General features: G+C 45.1%; 1 protein-coding gene across 1 annotated transcript; it reads left to right on the top strand.

The window, feature by feature from the left end:
- Nucleotides 1-972: 972 nt before the first annotated feature.
- Nucleotides 973-20,885, top strand: LOC128890116 (ski oncogene). Its single transcript, XM_054148337.1, has 7 exons — nucleotides 973-1,095; nucleotides 6,252-6,348; nucleotides 6,585-6,886; nucleotides 7,027-7,907; nucleotides 8,415-8,737; nucleotides 17,999-18,134; nucleotides 19,387-20,885. Exons 2-7 carry the CDS (start codon nucleotides 6,253-6,255, stop codon nucleotides 19,494-19,496), a joined length of 1,848 nt encoding a protein of 615 aa, XP_054004312.1. The 5' UTR covers nucleotides 973-1,095; nucleotide 6,252; the 3' UTR covers nucleotides 19,497-20,885.
- Nucleotides 20,886-21,247: the final 362 nt, after the last annotated feature.

The following is a 21,247-nucleotide window of genomic DNA, read 5'->3' as shown; positions in this document are numbered from 1 at the left end:
ACTGATGAATTAACTCTATTCAATGGTCATTTCTGGCTAAGGCACGAATAGATATAGCTTTGGAACACTTGGAATACTCGCGAAACTACGCTAATTGCGAGCTAGATTAGACGTGGGAGATGATTATCTGTACGAAATGTCTACAAAGTCCACGAGATGTAAGGACTAACTGGTCCTTGGACTCTGGACCAACGCAAGGTTCTTCTCTAGGTGTATCTTCCGTGTGTTAATTGAAAGTGATATCAATAGTACGAACACTGCCTTTAGCAAGCGCGCAAAAATGACCAAGCATCCCCAGCAGGGGAGATGCCTCTTAGAGCAGGCAAGAAACGATCAAAAACGTAGATGTACGTGGTCTCAGGAAGTTGGCAGGAAAGAAACTTGGATATATACGCGGGTCTGTTAAGTGTTAAGAGAACGTTTCGCTCGAATGACTTAAACATTTCCTCGCGTGCATGTTTAGCGCGGCTCACAAACGAGCTACGCGGCGAGCTGTGTGCGTCAGTTGAGTACGAGTACGATCGTAATGTTCGGTAAGTACGTGTTTGTAGTTACCCCTGAGGCGAGCCACCCCCGTGAGCCAAAGAGAACTGTGGCTCCGCCTTCATCCCCTTTATCGTCGCCATGGGGTTGGTTGTTACGCGGGTGGCATGCTCGGGGGCGGTTCTTCGCTACCCTGTCCTCTGTCTCCCTTCGGCTCCCACCTTTCTCCTCTCTGGCCATCTCGCTCCGTTTCTCTGTCGGTATTATCGCGTTAAGTGCGGAGGGAGCGAGAGGGAGAAATGGACAGTCGCCACAAAGCGTACCGAAACGTTGCCCGAATACGGACAGTCGCTCGCAGTCATCCCTAACGTGCTCCTTGATCTTCCGTGTCGCTCGTTTCCATTCTTTCGTCGTGTCCTCGAGCATCCCCGAAGTTTCGCTTAGTCCTCACGATCGTCGCGGGGACACCAGCTCCGCGAGGGAAGGAAAGGATCAGCTAGCACCTCTGTTTACGCCTTGCTCGTTTACGTCTTACGTGATCGGTTGGAATTTGTGACCGGATCAGTGATCGACGGAACCAACCCCCTGCGGCTTGGACGCTTGGTCATCCAGGTATTTCGCCTTCTGACTCCTTTTCGTCGACGATTCTCGCCATCGAGGCACGCGTGGTCACGGGTATCCAGGGAAACGTCAGTGAGAAGTGCACGTGTCATGTTCAGGGGCTTCGAGGGTGGTTTACGGAGATCGGAGCCAAGTTTAGGGGCAGGATAGATTAAGTCTATAAGGCGATTCTCTCGCTAGGTGTCCAAAAAGTCCACGAGATTCGTATTTCATGTAAGGATCCTCTGGACCGACGCAAGGTTTTCTCGAGGTGCACCTTCTGTATGTTAACCGAAAGTGAAACGTCAACTCGGTGGTCCCTTCTGTCATGGTAGAAACTTCTCCATGGGACGTTTAGAACTCGTCTTTGAGGGGAATTAGCTAGAAAATCGCCTTGTACCTTGTTGTATTTGCACCTTTCTTTAAAATATTCTCAAAGGGTTAACGCATCGAGCGCCACCTCCGATTAAAATACGCGCGGTGCGAGTTCAACGACCAAAACTGATAGTTTCACTTTACGATCAACATCTCGAGAGCACCGTTTTATTTCTGTGTAAAATAGTGAACCATAGGCAGTTGCGAATAAGTATTGTGTAACATTCGAAAATAGTTCCTCGCTATCTCCCTCTCTCCACGCTATCGGAATCATTATGATACCGACGAAGTAAATTATCTTTTTTATTTCATCCAGGAATACCATATCTTGATGCTTCTAAATTCTTAATTAACGCGATAGTAAAATCCAAACAGCGATCACGCTTCTCCTGGGAAGGAATTAAAAATCAAACACGTGACGAACTAATTTCTTATCCGCGTAAAAGCGTCGAATAACCAAGGTTTTTCGATTTGTTATTCGATCGATAATAACTACGATCTGACTTTTTTTTTTTTTTTTTTATTGAAATTACATTCCGCATTGAACGCGTAAAAGCTTATCTGAATGACCGTTCGATGGAGTTAACGTTTAAAATAAATCGCTGCACGATGTTTTCATTTGAAACAGCACTCGATTATTTGAACAAGACGATACTTACAATTACATGAAAGATAAAATTAATTCAAATTAATCAATGCCGCGAACGATAATAACAGCAATATGCATCGTCCCAAGCGTTATCTTATTAAACTACTTTTTTCCCCAAGCAGCGCAATAAATAAGATATTTTACGAAGGCTCTATCTTAACGTTAATTGACGCAGAATGACATCAATGTCGATAACCTTCTCGAACCATACGATTTACATAATACCAACGCGTGTAACGGTTGACCATTAGCATTGTATACCGTTACATAAACTTCGTTTCCATTGAACTTATCGATAATTACAAATGAACTCGTAGCTGGTTCTGTAGGTCTGATACGAATCGGTGTTGGATACTTTGCAAACGTGTCTAAGCAAGTCGATGGTCGATTCGCGAGTCAGGGGCAAACTGGTCCTAAGGGACAAGGGTGCACGTCGAACGGAGGGTGGTTCGGCACACGAACAAGCAAACACCGTAAACTGTTTGTCCAGAGATTAGCCGTGCATCGCTTTGGATTTAACTCGCGATAGACCTTGAAAACAACAAACCTGTTCCGTTCAGGAGGATTAATAAATCCATCGCCTCGGGGCTCAGGTGACCCTGGCAAAAGTTTTCGTCGTTTCGCGAGCATCTGGGAGCAATTTCGCTTCTCACCAAAGTTTGTCAGTTCGAGCAATTTTTCGGTCGAATACTCGTGCTCTCTTTTGTCTTTAAAAAACAAGTTCAACGGGCTAGGAAAACGTCCAATGTCCGCTCTCGCGTAAATTAATACTTGGCTGGTTACGAAAATCCAATTCGGTCATTATTTATTTTAATTTTGCGATCGAATCGAGAATACTCGAGTCGTACGAAATAACAAGAATGGATCGAGAGGTATTAACGAATGGAATATAATAACGCATGTTTATATCGCGTGATCCACCTGAAAGATTTTCGGATTACCGTGCACCGTTTGATGTGTGTAAAGAGGGGTTCAAGATTCGGCTTACTTTGGATAATGTCAATTTTTGTCGGTACAAATGACTCGATTCAACCCTTCGAATCCTCTGGTCTTCTCGAACAGGAGATTATTAGTCAACTTAGCTGGACATGTTAATTTAGTGAATGAATTTAGTTTAATGAATGAATTTTGAATGAATTTCGAGGTAATTGATAATAAAATCTGTTTACTTTCGTACAGATAAATAGTACACGTGCTGCGCCAATAATCGTAGGGAAGATCGAGTTTTCTAAATAAAAAAAGAACAAAATACTTTGGTCATTGTAATATCAAATTGTTCGCAAATAAGAATCTCGCAAGCTCGACAATCACTCGTCGTATTGAACAACTTTTACTTTTGTGTCATCTACCGTTTAAGAGGTGCAAGGTTATCTCGGAAATTACACTTTGCTTCCTGTTATTTTTAAACTGTCTATCGAAATAAAAATACATCTCTGATAAGTTCCCATCTACTCCGATTACACAATTCGATGTGTATATATAAAATAAATTCACGAGGAACTGAATGCAAACAAGAGCCTGCTAGACCAGCGAACGACAGAGCGTGCAGAGATGGTTTCGATCGAAGGTGCACTTGTAAAAATTGATCGATGCGACGCGATGTGGCCTCGTGCACGCACGGTATAAAAAAAAAGAAGAGACCATTTCCAGAAGAATCGTCGCTGAAGAAAAAGAGAGATATAAGGAAAGAGCGAAAAGGGAAGAATAGTCGAAGTTGGGGGTGTAGAGTCACAGGGGGCGGGTGTTGCAGCAGCGAGGAAAGAGGGAAGGGAGAGAGAAAGAGAATGAGAGCACGATGTAGTCATAATGGAAGTGAAGAGATTTAACAACGTTACAATGAACGAACAAGCGTTCCCCGACCTCGTCCCGGGATCTCCCCAACCCTGGCTGCCGCCTTCAGGAACTGAGGATCGCAGATTGAATTGTAAAATAACCGAGAGGGGAATAATACGCCTCGGTACAACATTGTGTTTGCATTTAAATAATCTGCGAGCCCGCCGGTACGCTTATCCTCGCGACTACGCCTTCGCCTACCCCTACTGCACACATCTTCCCTTGTATCGCGTCAGTTTTCCTCGAATGCACCGCCATTGCGTGGTTCAATCTTGCATCTGGACGAAAAGTTCGAAACGTTAGTAAGCAAAGTAAACAGAAAATGTCGCCATAGCAGGAGGGGAGCCCTCGAATAAGTACGGGGAGATTAAAAATTATTTATACGTGGTACACCTATCTAATAACTTAAATATCAATTAAAATACTAATATAGAAAATACACTTCCAAGCTGTTTCTAAATAGACCAAGTATCGAAAAGATCCTCGTTTATCCATCCCCGAAACACAGGGCCCATCTAAATCTTTCCGATGTACCGATTCGCAACGCTCGCAGAGGCCGTATCTCATTATCGGTGCTCAATTAGCTAATGCATCCCGCGTAAGTAGACGTACAAACACCGCGACCATTAGTGGAACGTACGCGGCCGGCCGTTCCTAGTTTGCACTAATTGTAAGTAGCGAGTAATTAATGCGGTCGATTCGAGTCCGATCTGTCGAACCGCTGACCAGTGGAATCCAGGAACGTTTGGACGTAGAGCAAGGGAGAAAGGGAGCAGAGAGTTCGAGAGGGATGCTCGTGCACGGGAGGAAATGGTCGACGGTGGCTGCAGGTGGAATGGTGGATGGGGTGGCTCGAAGGAGGGGGTTGTTCCGGCTCGGGTACCGGCATTGTTTCACGGTGGATGAGAATTTAATTTGCGCGACGAAGAGGACGCGAGGATGGGAACGAGGACGAACAGGGGTGAGGAACGACGAGGAACGGGGGTTGGTGAACAGGAGAAGAGAGAAAGAGAGAAAGAGAGTCGGTGTTGCGAGAGGGTGAGGCGGAGAAGGGTGAAGGCAGAGGGTGGGTCGGATGGGTGCTGCCTTGTTTAAGCGTGGGTGGGGGGTGTCAAATTGAATTACCCCCTGGTTCCATGGTCCCCGGGGACGTTTGCTGGAGCGCTGGCGCTCTCTGTGCTTCTACGTCAGGGCTATGCCCGCTTGTAGATGAGTTTTATCCGCGTACACCGTTGTACACGGTACACGGGTGAACGGTATATAGCCCGTGTACCTTCACGGAGGCGTTTTCAATTAAAATCAACACCGAGGGTTGCCGTATCTCCCACCCTCCTCGCGTTCTAGGTCTTTCCATCTCTCTCGGTGTCTGTCAGTCTACGTATCGACCTTCTCTCTTTCCGGCGTACCTGCGCAAAGTCAGATCCCGTCCGTCCCGTTTCATCGTTTTTCCACCGTCCTGCCCCCCTTCGTTCCCTGTTTTCCCTGTCTCTCTTCCCCTTGCGGCCGACGTTCTCTCATGAAAAATTCACAATCTCAATGAAATCTTCGCCGCGCGTTAAACTAATGGAAGGAGTCTGTAGTCAGTTGGCCCTGGCGCACTTATTGCTACTGCGTCTCCCATCTTCCGACGAGAATGCCTCACAGCTTCGACTAAGAGGATAAGAAACCCGATGCTCGGTTCCGATTCTCCCTCTGATTTCTTTCCTCGCGATTTGCTTCTTGCTTCTTTTCCCTCCCTCCGTTCACCCCCCCGGGAGAAAAGTTTGAAAGAGTTTCGGTGCATGGAACGCTTCCTGAAGAAAGGATGTCGCAACTTTCGATATTTCGAGAACGAAGGTCGCTGGGGATTGAACGTATCGGTCTGTTGTCCGTTGGGGTACAGCTTCTGCGAATTATACCTCGAATTCTACTTTCTGTCATTATTTATGACGGTTTCCTAAGATGATTTTCTAAATATCGCAAGTTTCTTCGTTGATACAATTGTGTTTTAAGCTTACCTTACCCTCACCGTGGGTCGCAATCCCCTGATCGAAAAAGTCCTGTAGAGGGTTAGATTTAATAGGAGCCTATCTTTGAATCTTGCCCCTTACGATACAGAATGCATCACAGGAACAGAGAATCGAGATATTAATTTTTGATCATCGATATCGATGCTGCGTTGTCACTGGGAAAGTAAAATTTAAGCGGATCGACGCGTGTAATTCGAGAGCCATTCGTTAGACCTCGCGACGAGGGCGATAATTTATTAAACGTTTTATATAAAATGACGGGACGTTTAAAAATTGATTCTCTTTTTTCACTGTTTTCGTAGGATGGACGGGCCGGCGGTATTATCGATGCCGCCGATAACCGCGGCCCCAAAATCGGCACAATCGCCACAGCCACAGTCGCATTCGAAATCGAATCAGGTACCACACATATATATATATAAAATTCTGTTTTGTATAGCTGTTCTTTCCGAATCGACGAGCATGGAAGCGCTACGATTATTTTTGTCAAAAAATTATTTTTGTTGTGCGATCGCTTCGTTACCAGGCGATCTGGTAAAGAAAACTATAATTAAAAGAACCGTAATCTCCCGGGAGGATTAAGGAAAACTTTAAGTCCGCAGTTGAGGGACCGCGTCGCGAATCTAAACCAATAGGAGTTGCAGGTGAGCACGGTTTCTCTGTACGGGATCCACATCGTGTCCCTGGTGATCGAGGGCCAGGAGCGGCTCTGCTTAGCTCAGATCAGCAACACGTTGCTGAAACAGTTCAGCTATAACGAGATCCACAATCGCAGAGTGGCGCTGGGCATCACCTGCGTCCAATGCACCCCCGTCCAGTTAGAGATCCTCCGTCGCGCGGGTGCCATGCCAGTTTCCTCCAGAAGATGCGGCATGATTACGCGAAGGGAAGCCGAGCGTCTCTGCAAATCGTTCCTCGGCGACAATGCACCTCCCAGGTTGGTTGACTTTCGTTGGATGCTCTCTAATAAACAGAAACCGTTAGGACGTTCGTTACTAATTTTCCTTTGCCCCATTTGTCTTCGAGGCCCGCTACCAACTGAATCGCCCCGTAGAATGACCCGTCGTTTGCTTAAAGATTGCCCGAGGATTTCGCCTTCTCCGTCCATCACGAGTGCGCGTGGGGCTGTCGAGGCCACTTCCTCCCAGCTCGTTACAACAGTTCGCGTGCAAAGTGCATAAAGTGCACGTACTGCGGTCTGTTCTTCTCCCCGAACAAGTTCATCTTCCACTCTCACCGCATCGGCCCGTCGTGTAAGTTCGTGCAACCCGACGCGGCGAACTTCAACTCTTGGCGACGTCACATGAAGCTCTCCGGTAACCAGCCCGACGACGTGGTCCACGCCTGGGAGGACGTGAAGGCGATGTTCAACGGAGGGACCAGAAAGCGATTGCTCAACAATCCGTCGTCGAGGGAATCGCCGATCCCAGCCAAACGACCCGCGTCTGCTCCTACGAACAAGGTACCAGCCTTGGTTCCGTCGCCCACGCACCCAAGAGTCCCGCCGTTTCCAGAATTGCCTCTGCCGCTGTCGAGGAGCCTCGTCATGGACTACATGTGGCATCAGCATCAGCACGTGGCTGCTATCGCCGCGGGAAAGATTAGAAATCCACCCGATGACGTGGCTCACGCCTGGGAGGACGTGAAGGCAATGTTCAACGGAGAGACTAGAAAGCGATTGCTCAACGATCCGACTTCGAGGGAGTCGCCTATCCCGTCCAGGCGACCCAGATCGTACCCCACGGACCAGATACCCGCTCTGGTCCCGTCTCCCACGCATCCAAGGGTACCACCGTTCCCAGAATTACCTCTGCCGCTGTCGAGAAGCCTCGACATGGACTACGTGTGGCATCAGCACCAGCAAGCTGCCGCCGTCGCTGCGGCCAAAACGCCTGGCTTCCCATTTCCGCCCTATGCTCTCCCGTGGCTGGCCAAGAGAGGCCCTGTGCTGTTTCCTGGTGAGTTTGCTGAAATATTTTTCCACTGCAACGTTAACACGTTCTCGCCACGTTAATCTGCGATAGTTCAGTGATCAGTTCTATCTAGTTCTTCTATTCTAATTCCGTCGGTATTATTGGGAACACGAGCCCACTTTGGGGAAACTTGGCCAGAATGATTAACGTAATTTTAATCGATCGAAATTATTTTCGCCGATAGTGGAGCAAATCACGCTTCGCACGAGTAGTCATTAATTCGCGTGTCGTGTTCCGACCATGAATTGGACAGGTTATTTAGAGGATTAGTTTAACCAAAGTGCGCAACAAATACGTTAGTTAATGATTGATATTCGTTACGGATTACGGACAATACATGTTGCATTTAGCTTTCGTTTCCGAGTTGTTAAGTTAAGTGGTGTTTCCGAGCGATATAAACGAACTACGTTTAAGCAACGCTTGTTTCGTTACTTTTTAAGTAAAATTTAGGATGTTATTCACCCAGAGACCGCTGCTTTTCGATTTGTCCAGGACCTCTACCGCCACCCATAAGCGGTTCGAGCCCCACGGAACCGCTGATACCAACGGTAAATCCATCGCTGCATCAGTCCGCCTTTCGACCTGTCATCCGTGGACCGCTGATCGTGGAATCTGTGGCTCAGGAACAACCATCGGACGCCTCTGTGACAAACAACGAGGTCAATTCCGACGACGAGGTGGACATCGAGACGACGGAAGACGATCCTGTCACGCCTCTCAGCATCGTTCAGAATCTTCATTCGGCTTCGAAATCGACCAGCAGCGGTCACAGCGGTCGCAATTCGCCTCAGTGCTGGAGTCCTCCTCAAGAAACGGTGAGTTTAGGGATTATTAGAAATTCCTTACACGTTTCAACCGAAAGCGCGAGTTCTTCTCTACTTCGGGTTGGTAGAGTCATTAGTTTCTACACATTATATCTTAAATCCATGATATCGTCACCTTTTTCCAACGTAAGAATTGGTCTCCTTCACGGAAACTTTCAAATTCAGAGTGGACTGAGAAACAGTTCGCAGCGGTACTTTCGAGGGTTTTATTAATTAATCCACGTCCCATTAGCCTGATGTTTTTGATGAATGACGCGAGGTGTAGGAGCGTGACAGTGTAATGTTTCTCTAGGACGGTCACGCGACCATTGTTGGGCCCCCCGAAGTTGCGAAAGGCTTCGTCGTTGGCTATTATCGACGACGATGGGTTCGCAAACACTTGACACTCCGCGAGAAAACTATTCTAAAAATATGTCCCCGTCGTCTAAGCAAACACGCGATCGGTAATTCGCTGCAATCACGTTGTAATTCGAATAGGCACTTCTGCACGTGTTCTGCACGCAACGCGAGTTTGAAAAGTAAAACGTGGAGTGCACAGGTCCGAACACCGCTCCCACTAGTCTATGATTAATATATTAGTCGTACGAGCGATGTTTATAACAAACGCGCTCGTTGCTTGACACAGTAGATAGGAATTGTAGATAAGAATATATTCAAAGTTTGATAAAACGACGCTACCGTGTATAATCTTTTATGAACCGATCTCAATTAGTCACAAGTAACGGAAAAATGTCGGTGATTCCATTTAGGCAGATGATGTGTCCTAAAGTTAACCGAGCAAGATGCATTATATTTTCCCGGTAATTCGACCGTCGGCATCGTCGAAAAATTAATACATTAAAGCGCAACGTCAGCCCCGATCCTTAATCATTGAGTAGTGAATAAAGCTATATATGTTCTGATCGTTTAATAACGGAGTATATTTATATTGAAAGAAAAGAAGCTCCACCCGTGCACGCTCTCAACCCTCTGTAAACGGCCAACGAGATAACTTTGGGTTACTCGATACCAAGCAAACAATTTCACTTCGGGTTTAATCGAATTAACCGTGTTGTACCCATCGCTCCGCTGTAATCGAGCGTTCCTTTTTCTGGATATTATTTATGCACGGTATATTTATCGAACCTTCTCTAGTTATATCCTTCTAAAATTATTTGCAACTCATGGATCGTCGCGCAATCACCAATTGACGTCCAAGAAGTTCTCACCCCAGACCGCGACACCCTCTCGGCGAAGTATCTTTGACGACCTCCGTTGAAAGGGCAAAATTGGACCCTTTCGAGGCATCCCGAGCACGAGGTCGATATTAATGATCGCTGCCGATACCGTGGCGGCAGGTAAATCGTCATAGAGACCTAGAGGCAAGAAACAGCAGCTAGGGGAGCAGAGGGCACAGAGGGCGAGGGAAGTTCCTGCCACGTAACACTACTCGACGTCCCTAGAATTTGCTCTGCGGTCTGACTGCTCGTGCGGCTGCCCTCGTCAATTGCGATAATTATTGTGTCAGTAAATACTCCGTAACCATACGAACTAACAGGCGCGCGCGATCGACCGAACGTAATATACTCACAGTGTGGGTACACTTATGGCAGCGATATAATTAAACGAACGACCACGGTGTTGTTTTGACGTACGCTGTGCGTCACGCGCTACCGACCTCCTATCGTTGCAGCTGGGAATGAAAAGCGTATCGAGTGCATCAGAAATTAATTATTATTCCCTCGATCGAGTCCCATACGAATTCGCGATTTAGTCCGAGCGAACCTTTCATCGCTAGATCCAATCGCTAAACCAATAAAGTAGATTTTCATGGAAGCAATTTCATCTGTTCCGACCTACGAAAAAAAGTACAATTAGCGATAATTATCCATAAGAGGTAAACGAGGGAGAAGGAGAGAGACGGGGGGGGGGGTGATGGTGCAGTAAACAGAGAAAGATACAGAAAAGAAGGGTGGTAGGCCAGGATAAGCCATCCGGATTGCCAGACAGCTTTTCAATTCCCCCTTGTTGGTGAACGTGTCGAGTGGGGCAGATCCGTGCTTTGTGAACAGACTCGGCAAAATCTCTAACCATCTCTGTCCGTCCTTCGTTCCCGCTCTTTCCAACCGTCTCTCATCTCGGCGACATCGAGTGTGTACGTACCCTCATCGTCGAGATATCCGTCACAAAGGTACACGGACAAGTGGAAGTGGAAACCCGGTTACTGCATCGCGCGACACAGAGTTGCGCGAGGCACAAGTGTATTGCGGTAACTAAGTAATCCCCGAACGTTATTTGCAGTTATTTCTCGCTTCGATGGATCGCTGCGTCGCGAAAAGAAACCAGGAGACCCGTATTTTCGTTTTCACGACAGCTGTACGCTCCGTACTCGCGCGTGTGCACGTCGGTTTCTTTTCGATTTCAAGCGAAATCCTCTCGTCATCGATACCTCGCGTAAAGCGATATTTATCAAAGCGTAAAGTGCTCGCGGAAGATACCATGAAAATGTACGGAGATGAATAGAGCGCGATACTGAATGGCCGCGAGAGAATTTGTAAGAATCCTCGCCGTCGCGTCGGGAAAGGAAATGCTCCGGCGTAAGAACGAATCGATGTTTCGGAATCTATCTGTGCTTCATCTCGGAACTTTCTGAAAGAAACGACTCTGACGAATTATAAATACTGGTAAATCGTTCGAGGCTAGGCTGTGCAACCTTCGTACTCTTCGGACATTTCGAAATGGGTTTTTTTTTTTGCATATAGTAACTCCTAATTCTGTGGAATATAAATCTTAGGCTTTACGTCGATACAGATGTGACTTTTTAATGATTCAACATCGATGATAATTGGAAAGAAAAAGTACGACTTCCCTGGCGAAACTTAAACTCTGTCTCCTGAAAAGTTGCTCCTCCATTCAGAAAGTAATGAGGATGAAGGTAAAGCGGAACGTTTGATGTATTTGAGCGGCACGAAATAAGGACGAGGCGATTATCGTTTCGCAATGCTCGTCTGGTCAATTAAGATCTTTTGGTCGATCGTGATTAACGAACATCCGGCTCACGTCAGGCTCTGTTCGTGTCGGGTTTCCGTCAGAGGAACACGAAGACACTCTCGCGGACCTCTTCCGCCATCCATTTAAATGCAATTAAACGCCGTCACGTAGAGAAGTAAGAGGGGAATGGAACGTTTAAATCAAACTCTGGCTGGTTTAGTTAGTTTCGACCGCAACTTTTAATTGCGCTTCGACCGTCTGGAGAGCCATTAGATTTTCGAAGGGGCACGTTACTTCTTTTATCGGTTTCTTTGCTACGTGATCCCATGCTCCCCTGCCCTGTCTCTACGAGAAACTTTAAACGGGCCATCGAATCCTCCCTCGAACCGTTATTCCAAGGAATTCCTAATCAGCGGAGATTAAACGAACGATCGGATGGTCTCCAACGGTTAACCCTTTGCTAAAGAAAATGTATCGAAAGCACGTGTATGTAAATAAAAGTATAACGAACACTGTCTGACCAGGTGCGGTCCCATTCTACTGCCCGCTCCAAGGAACCGACGAACACCTCGCGTCTGACTACATATGGTCGCATTCTACTGCCACCGCTAAACCTAAAAATACCAAAACATCGTCTAAAGCTGTTCCAAATCAAAGTATGATATTTGCATTTTACATTTCGTCCCTCGCGGTCGTTAATTAAGGAAATTCTGGTTGGCATTTTTAAGAATCGGTGAGCACCGTTAAAGTCCCTCCTCGCAGCGAAATGCCAACGTCTGACCTTATATCCGTGGAACCTTTCGGGGCTCTGTGATTAAATTGACTCGGTATATCGCGCGAGTATACTCTATCCACGAACACCTTCTTCGAAAGCTAACCTGGTAACATTTCCCTAGAAACCTTTCGTCCTTGGACACCGATTCGCGTCGTTTAAAATGTCATTAATACGAGGTTTCGCGTCGCTTACAGGTTTACACATGTATTATTCAAAGAAATCTCTTGTTCTCCTTTGGCCGTAATAATAAAAACTCATAGAATCAGTTTCAGATTTAAAAATGTTTGCGACCGTTTCGGTCCCGCATCTCACTGTAAATGTCGAGTCAAAGAGTTTGAGATCCAGCTGGACGCAACACGCGTTACGCTTATACGCGTCGTCTCGTCGAAACGAACGATATTTGTTCTTCGTTTAATTCGATTTGCGCGAGTAGCCCGAGGAGAAATATCATCGCGGAGCGAAATGAAGTTCCGCTATGGAAGTCGTGGGCGGTGACTGTTGATTTAATTGTAATCGTCAGCCCGGACCAGCTCCGCCCAGCACCCTCGAATTCAACGCAACTTCCATCCGTTATTTTCTCCCATTCGGTTTCTCTCCCGCTCTCGTTCCCTCTTCCGTTGCTCTCTTCCTCTCTCTTTCATCCCTTTTAAAATGTTTTCGTCGAATTTCTGCCTTTCCACTATCGTCAAACGTAATTTAGCTCCAGAGGAGCCACGATTAACGTCTAATTACTGCGCTTAATTTACATTAAAAAGTACCGCTAAACGAAACGCGAAGCTCAAGATGCGTGTCAATTACACGAGAACGAATAAGAAAAATCAGCAACGAAGAGATTTATTTAAGTCGAATAGCCCCGGCGAAAGGATTTCTTAAATCGTTCGCGTAGTTACTTTTGAATAGTGTTCGTTCGAGAGGGAAATAACGCATTTCGGGTGGAATTTTTCAAGACTAATCGGCTAAGTGGACGTGTTTTTCAACGTTTAGTGTATTAAGATAACGTTTCGAGTAAGTTCCGCGCGAATTTTTAGCCCCGTCTCTTCCTAATTTTACATTCCACTAGGCTCCGATCAATTCGAAATTGACGACCGATACGTGAAAACGGCAATCGCTGCATTGATCACCCTCGATAAATAAATGGAGGTGTGCACGGACCGACGATGAAAAGGCGTCGAAATTTTGGTGCGTCGGGGATGAAACTCGTTAACCCCGCTACTGTGTTCACAGTCTAGCTATCTGAATAAGAGGGTTTAGAGAAAAATTATTTCACAACTCGTACGCCAAATTGAGGACCTACAAATAATGTTCTGTCACGATGAACGACGAATGACGCACGCGTAATTTATATTTAGGCGTGCGTGCGTTTGCGTCACACGCTAGATTCGATGTTACTTTTTGTTTTTAACGAACGTTCCCTTTGAATTGCTCAAAGAGTTAATTGTAGAAACCTTTTGTTAGAGCAGTTTTCTAATTTCCAACGTGAAAGAACCCCTCGAGTGGGCGAGGCGAATTAACGGAGAGGATTAAAAAATTCTTCATTGTCGGTGAAACAGAAGTAACGTGGATCCCGTAAATCCGGCTCTCGAAATCGAACAAGCGTCCTCGAACAAAGCTGACATTATAGATAGCATAATCAATTTCCCCGGCATAATTCCGCAACACGCTACGAATTTGGTCAAGATCGGCCAACTGGAAGCAATTCGACTAACGCGATTGCGTACCAACTTTGCACTCCACGAGTGGCTCGCATCCCTGATCCGAACTTGTACAAATCGCGCTTACATCCCATTACTCCAACCCTCCTCTGCGGATGAATATTGCCTATCGGGGTTTCACCGATGTACCTTCTTTTTTTTAAACAATCGGAATTTTGTTTAAGCAGTGGGATCACCGAACGAAGAAAAGAGAATTATAAAATCGTAGTAAAGTTTCCGTCTGAAGCTCGCACATTTCATTATTTTCAATTTTCCGTTGATTCTACCAACTCGTAACGAGTTAGAATCAGTTAAAACAGATAACACCAAGCCATATCGTGGTTGCTCGCAGAATTCACCGTAAGTAGAAACAGCGAGCAGCGAACAGGCCAGTTAGACGAGTCGTTCGCGATAGCGCGCGAGCTCCAAGTAGAAACAGCGAGCAATGAACGGACGCGTCAGACAAGTTCTCGTAGCAGGTGAAACTTCGAACTCCATTTTCTCGGAAACAAAGCAGAGTGCCTAATTAATACGTGTACGTGTTTTTATCGATAGGGATCCTCTCTGAACGAGGGCTCGATGTCAGCAGTTGAGAAGGAACACTTGCACTCGTAAAAAGTTTCGCCGTTTAGGTGAAATCCATCGTGTACAGAAACGAGGATGCGGATAGGCAGGAGGGAGGGGGCGATAGTGGTGGAAGAGCGAGGGGATGTTGGCGCACGCTACGATTGTTTCTCCGTAATCCTTTATTGGATCAACGGGGCTGAAACAATTGAGCGAGCCATAACGCGAGGATGGGCTGGCTGGTACAGGGGCAGACGAGCGTGTCGGGTTTTCGGTCTGGCGATGCCGATGCTGCCGGCTGGCCCGTGTGGAGGTCCTCGCCAACCTGAAACCGTGCACAGAGCCTCGAGGGGAGGGTGGACGAGATAGGTAGCGCGGCAGGGATAGATAAGCGAGGGTGGGCTCCGATGATGGGGGCGGGAAAGGATTTCTACCTACTTTGCCGGGTGAACGGAGTTACAAATGGGAGAACGCGGAACTCATCCGCAAGTGGAGATCCTCCCTACACGTTTTTCTTATCTATTCGCTTATTTATCAGTTTACGCGGAAATTTAACGATTAGCCTTGCCACTACGCCTACACCTTCGGTGCTAATCTTCCGCTGGAACTTCCATGAACTTTGAATTGCCAGAGAAATATTTTTGCAAATTTCTCCTGGGATTAAATATTATTTTAACTATTGGAAACTACATAATCAAACATTCATCGTGATTTATTCGTGAATTTCGTTTGAATTCATTTTATTTGATGCTTGACTTTCAGAATTAATTTTCTTCCAAAGGTCGAACCTCTCAACTTTTCTGTCTTCGGTCAGATCTGCCTTCGGTCTCTGTTTTGGTTCGCACCAGCAGCATTTACGCGCGTCACGTACAGGCGATATAATAACTGGACGATCAGCTACGATTCGCCACGAATCCTCGCAAACAGTTTCCTCTTTCCTTGTCCTCACCCTCGGCTCTCAGATCTATCTGTGAAACGATTTACCCGCGGGAGAACGTCCAGGGAAAAGGAAGAAAAACGAAAGCAGTGTGTCTAGGATTTGTTGCGTCTTCGGTGGCCACGTTTGAGTGCTACTTCTTCCAGCGATGAGACCAAGTTATTTATCTCTCCCTCGTACGTGAACGGTGTCCTAACAGAGTGGAACTTTATCCTATGTCCAAGAGACTTGGTAGAACGATGCTTCCAACGGTCATTTCGATTGGTTCCGAAGCATACGGTGCCAAAATCCATAGTGAACCGTGGTGAATTGATCTGTCGCGAGGTTGCACGGGTATTACTAGTAACATATGTGCCAAATGTAAGGATGCGTGTCGACTCACGGGTTATCTTTCGCCATCGAACACCTGCTCGCTGGCAAACGCATTCCCAAACCAGGCCTCCCTATCGAACATGATTTCATACAATTCACTGTACATAGAAAGTAAAGAGAAGTTTGAAGACGAGTTCATCGATTAAAATCTATCCCCAACGTTTCGACTCGTTGAATTATTTCGCGATAGATAAGTCGACCCTCTTATGCCCCCAGCGCGTCTCATCAAGCTCCTCTGTACACAAAACGAAATTACTTGAAATCCCAAACACCATGAAAATTTCATTCCGCGCCTTAGCGAACTCGCAGCTCGCGAGTTTAATCGACAAATGGTTTTTCAGAGGGTAAACAAATATCAGGTGAAACAAACATCGATCTATGACCATTCCAGATTCTATTCTAATATATAATATAAGAAAATGACTATTTACGATTAATTTCAGAGACAGCGAACAATCTCGCGTAACAAAGTAAATGTAATCGGTTGGCTTTTACGCGGCGTTACGTGACAACGTAATCGTGATACCAACTAGAAATGAATATTTTATTTTAGGCTGGCAGGGCCATCACGCTCGCAATCGGCTTTACCTGGCTACGTCGAGGACTCGTATCTCGAATCGTGCATCTCCACGATTACCTCGACGTACGCGTTCCGCGTCACGATTCCAGCGATATTACGCAAACGGAAAATTCTCATGCTCCACGCGAATCGAGCCTAAGTTTGATAGCCAATTTGTAGCACTCAATTCCTACTAATTACGCCACAGAAACGTGTACGATTCCAGTGGCTGAGAAACAAACCTAAGATACATTGGATTACGGTGCACAGTCTCTTCTAGACTTCAATTTTGCCATGTGAACAGGTTTAAAGATTGATGACTAAACAAAGTTTTAGGGGTTCCTTTAATAATCTTACATAAACGTGGATTTATACACGATTGATACGTTTCATCTAATTTGGAACGTGAAAACAACGACTTTACTTGCATCGTTTAATCGAGATCGTCTATCTTTCGACAGGTTCGACGTTTACGTAACGATTGAAGAAGAATCGTAATGGTTGTCCAACGTACACGCCTGAAACCTGTTAAAAATGCATCGTCGCGTGTCGATTCCCCGGGATTCTTACAATTCACGAGCTCATTGTCACGAAACGGACAAAAGCACCGACGTACGCTGATTTTTAAATAACATCCGTCACGCGGCTCTTACAGGGAATTGATTTAATCGTTAAATCTAATCGCGAGGGTCGATAAAAGCGTGAAACACTCTCTCAAGGAAACGAAACGAGACACAAATTATTCAGATAACTGAATTCATGATTTATCGACGAACTTTAATTTTGAATATAATTCAAATTATAATTCGAATATCAATTCGAATTAGCCTAATTCTACGCAGTTCTTCGCGAATAAGAAACCAGTTGAATATGTATCCCTATAGAAGCTATCAAAATTAAAGGGCAAAAGCAAAATGAACAGTGTCTTCCACGGTCGCGAATAATTCATGAGAATCGATCGAGGCTGGGACGAGGGATTAAATTAATTTAAGTAATTTGACGATTGTTATCGACGGAAACATTAAATAAGGCACCGCGCTCCACTTCTATAGCTACCTGCGTTTAGATTATAGATTGCCGCGTCGAGTAACCGACATCGGTCACACAACAATCGACAGGATTGTGGCCATCGTTGCATAACTGAGTGGCTGTTCATGATGATTGGATGGTCGTCCATGCTCCTAACCCCCTTATTCATTCGGTCACTTACCATTAACTGAAAAAAGTCGCGCGACAAAGACACACGCGCTACGCCGTTAAAATATGCGTTCGTCGACTTCCCAACTCGGTCGTACAATAGTACATCATGCTATTGGGCACCATGCTAACCTTGCACGTTACTCTGTCCGCGTGTTAGTCTAAAAATTTCGATACTTTGTTTCAGGAACGAGAAGCCGAGAAAATAGCCGAGGAAACCTGCGCCTCGACTGTTCGCGAGGTCACCCCCGAACTTCAACCCGCGAGAACTCCCGACAACTGGCAAGGAAACAATTTCTATCCGCATCTGGACGCTGTAAACGGTGCGTAACAAACAGTTCTATTTATCGAAACTATTGTCGTTGTTGCCATACGAAACGAAGTAACGCTTTTACTGTTGGTTCTCGTCGAATTCGTTCATATAATGTCTTTACAATCATCGCACGCTACAAATAGATAACATAGATAAACAACAAATATTCTGGGAAATTATTACCGCCATTACGAAACTAGTAAACGTTATTTAATTACTGCTTAATCCTCCGGTATCTCGGACGGCGGTGCCCTAATATTAGTAATTAGTAATTAGCGCGGTACGAGTGGTTCACGGGAAGATCGGAGTTTCAATTAATTAGTGTAATTAGTCGCGACCGGAGTGTTAACTGAAAACGGAGGGTTGCCTTGATATCAGAACGGGAGGGGTGGGTCTTGAAGCTTGCAATAACGCGAAAAGGGGTTGCTGGTGAACTCCTCTCTACGCGGAGGCGTGATTTCCCCGACGCTTGCGCGCTTCTATTCAACGGAATTGGAGAATGGTCTCTAAACCGTCCAGATTGCGATACTCGAGTATTATGTCGATTGCTGATACAGTGAAACCCGTAGACGATAGTTCAATGTAATAATCGCAGTCTTGTGAATCAGTAGAAAGCATCGAAACTGTCCTATTGAAAGAAAAACTTATATTTAAGCGATAGCAGTTAACGGTATCGACATAAACACAAGCACACACCTGACTCAGAGATTGATACAGGCATAACGAGATCCTTGTCTGTACAGACAAGTTGAATATTGTCTATAGAGAGGCCCTATTCCACTTGCTAGCCCGGACAGTGGAATGGGACCGTTCCTAAACAGACACGTAAAGTGTCCTCAAGGTAGGTATAACAAAAATGTTCTAATAAATTACACGAAATCACTATTATACTTGGTATTAAAAGAAAAACCGTTTCGTATCATACTTTTGAAGTCGTGTTACCCGAATGTATGTAAAAATGTAGTTGCAAATGTATAAAATCGTATGTTTATCAGAATTTCCGTAATTGTTTCGACAGAGCGTGTAAATTTATCCCAATCAGAGCAACGATATACGAGGATCGATCGCTCCTTTAATCGTCATCGCGCGTATAAAACGATGCGCGTATAACTTTTCAATTTTGCTCGCTTCCTCTGAGGCCAGGTTCGTTACTCATCCAATTTAAATGAATAAATGAAACGGTTTTTCGATTTTGTTTGTTCCCTTTGTGTTTTGCCAGAGGAGCGCGGAATTTTGTTAATTTTCAACAATGATGATTGCAGGAAACGAGCCGACGGAGAGAACGGGCGCGGATTGTTCGGCCTGCCGTCCACGAGGAATATTTTACGGCCAGATCCATAGCCCGTCGGCGTCCACTAATAATAATAATTAATCGACGTGGTGGGAGGGGACCCGCGACCAGAAGGGAGAAGGAGGGAAGATCGAGAAAATGGATCCGGAGAGCGGGGAGGCAGCCAGAAGTAGCGAGGGTTACTTAATTAAAAAAAGACGTTGTAAATTAGAAGTCTTTCGATTAATCCTTAGAGGTCTGTATTACTTTGTATCCGATAACAGTCGCGATTTTAAACTATTCCGAGTAGTTTAACGTAGCGATTTATAGTATTCATTTATTTACCTTTTTTTTTAAAGAAGGAGCATCGAACAGTATCTTTTTTATTTTACGCCCGTTTTACTTCGTTCTATCTCAAGTATTAAATATAATTAAGTGCCAACCGCCATTTCATTAGATCGAACTAAAAGTTTCTTCGATTCTTCTTCCTTCCGTGTTCCTTTCAACAATTTGTTCACATTTGCTTAAATCGTTACGTTTTTTTTTTTTTTTCGTTCTGTAGATTGTACGTACAAAACAGTTACGCCGCTACAAATATAAATGTTCGTGTAATTAAATTTTCACGCGGTCAAGCGTGACGAAATTAACGAGATTTCGAGCGACGCTCAGAATTTGTATTTAAAGAATGTTAATTATACAGCGATAATTATTTTCTGTTCTCGTTACGGCGAACCCGGTCGTACAAGCGCACGTAGTCGCATTAGATTTCACATGTACACAGAAAACTGGTTATACTAAGCGTGTAAATGGTAAAAAGTTCAGGTAGAAACAAATTTCCAATATTTAAACGTTCATTATACCTATCCCTAGGATTAATATAGATTTGATTACCTTTCAAGGTCTATTAGAATATTATCGAACGAATCTCTAGCTTCGCAGACACACAACAAAATTTACCCCCGTTTCTATTGTAAATACAAACTGATTAATCCCTAGAGTTGATTCGCTACGAAAATTTATTACAGTAAATAAAATCGAAGAGATCTATTTAGCCCTAGGTGGATTAATTTGCATCGCAAAACTCGCTATACTTGATGCACCGAGGACGCAACGCGGCTTGAAATTGTCTCCCGAGCGCGAGTCAGGTGTACCGTGCAATATACTCTTTATGATTATTGCCCTATTCAGCGAATGGCTGCATCGTAGCGAACACTTATCCGATAGAGAGGATATCCGAGTACTCAAGAGGCAAACGTTCATGCAGATCTCAAACTCGATCCCCTAGAGTTTGGATCGTTGCTTCCAATCGTCTACTAATACGTATAATAATTTTAATCGAGGCGACGTGGACGAACGTAAGCATTTCTTCTGCTTTTTAACGTAGACCGGTGTATAACTACAGCTGTAAGAAATGTAGAATGTACGAGGCGCATCACTGAAACTAACGTAGTTGACAGCATGTGGAAACGCTATGTGTAATCCGAGTAACAATAAAAATCCTGATCAATGGTGTACCTTTACATTGTTTTATTTATTTACGAATTACCTTTCTTCTCTCTAATTTTTAAACTTGATCTCGATTGATTTTCTTCAGTTTTATTATCAAATATATTCTGGAGGAGAGACACCTCTCTTTAATAACCTGTCCAAGAATGAAACGCGAGCAAAGCACGAGAGTCTGGAATTATAACGAATGCAAAGCCGCGGTAGATTGTCTAGAAGAAACAAATCTTTTTCAATTACTGGAGAGACCGGTATACAGTAGAATGCACGGTGTAATCTTGGTCGTCGGATATATCCCGCCTGCGAAATCCTTGGGGAGCTCTCCCGCCTTGTACGCAAGGACGCTCCAA

This window comes from Hylaeus anthracinus, unplaced genomic scaffold (assembly GCF_026225885.1).
Source record: "Hylaeus anthracinus isolate JK02 unplaced genomic scaffold, UHH_iyHylAnth1.0_haploid 12000, whole genome shotgun sequence".
Taxonomy (NCBI): Eukaryota; Metazoa; Arthropoda; class Insecta; order Hymenoptera; family Colletidae; genus Hylaeus; species Hylaeus anthracinus.
The sequence above is the reverse complement of the archived record's forward strand: the minus strand, read 5'-3'. Positions and strand labels throughout refer to the sequence as shown.

Coding starts and splice junctions, on each gene's coding strand:
- LOC128890116 (XM_054148337.1), top strand. CDS start 6,253: ATGGACGGGCCGGCGGTATTATCGATGCCGCCGATAACCGCGGCCCCA. Junction 6,349..6,584: donor CGCATTCGAAATCGAATCAG/GTACCACACATA, acceptor CTAAACCAATAG/GAGTTGCAGGTGAGCACGGT. Junction 8,738..17,998: donor GGAGTCCTCCTCAAGAAACG/GTGAGTTTAGGG, acceptor ACTTTGTTTCAG/GAACGAGAAGCCGAGAAAAT.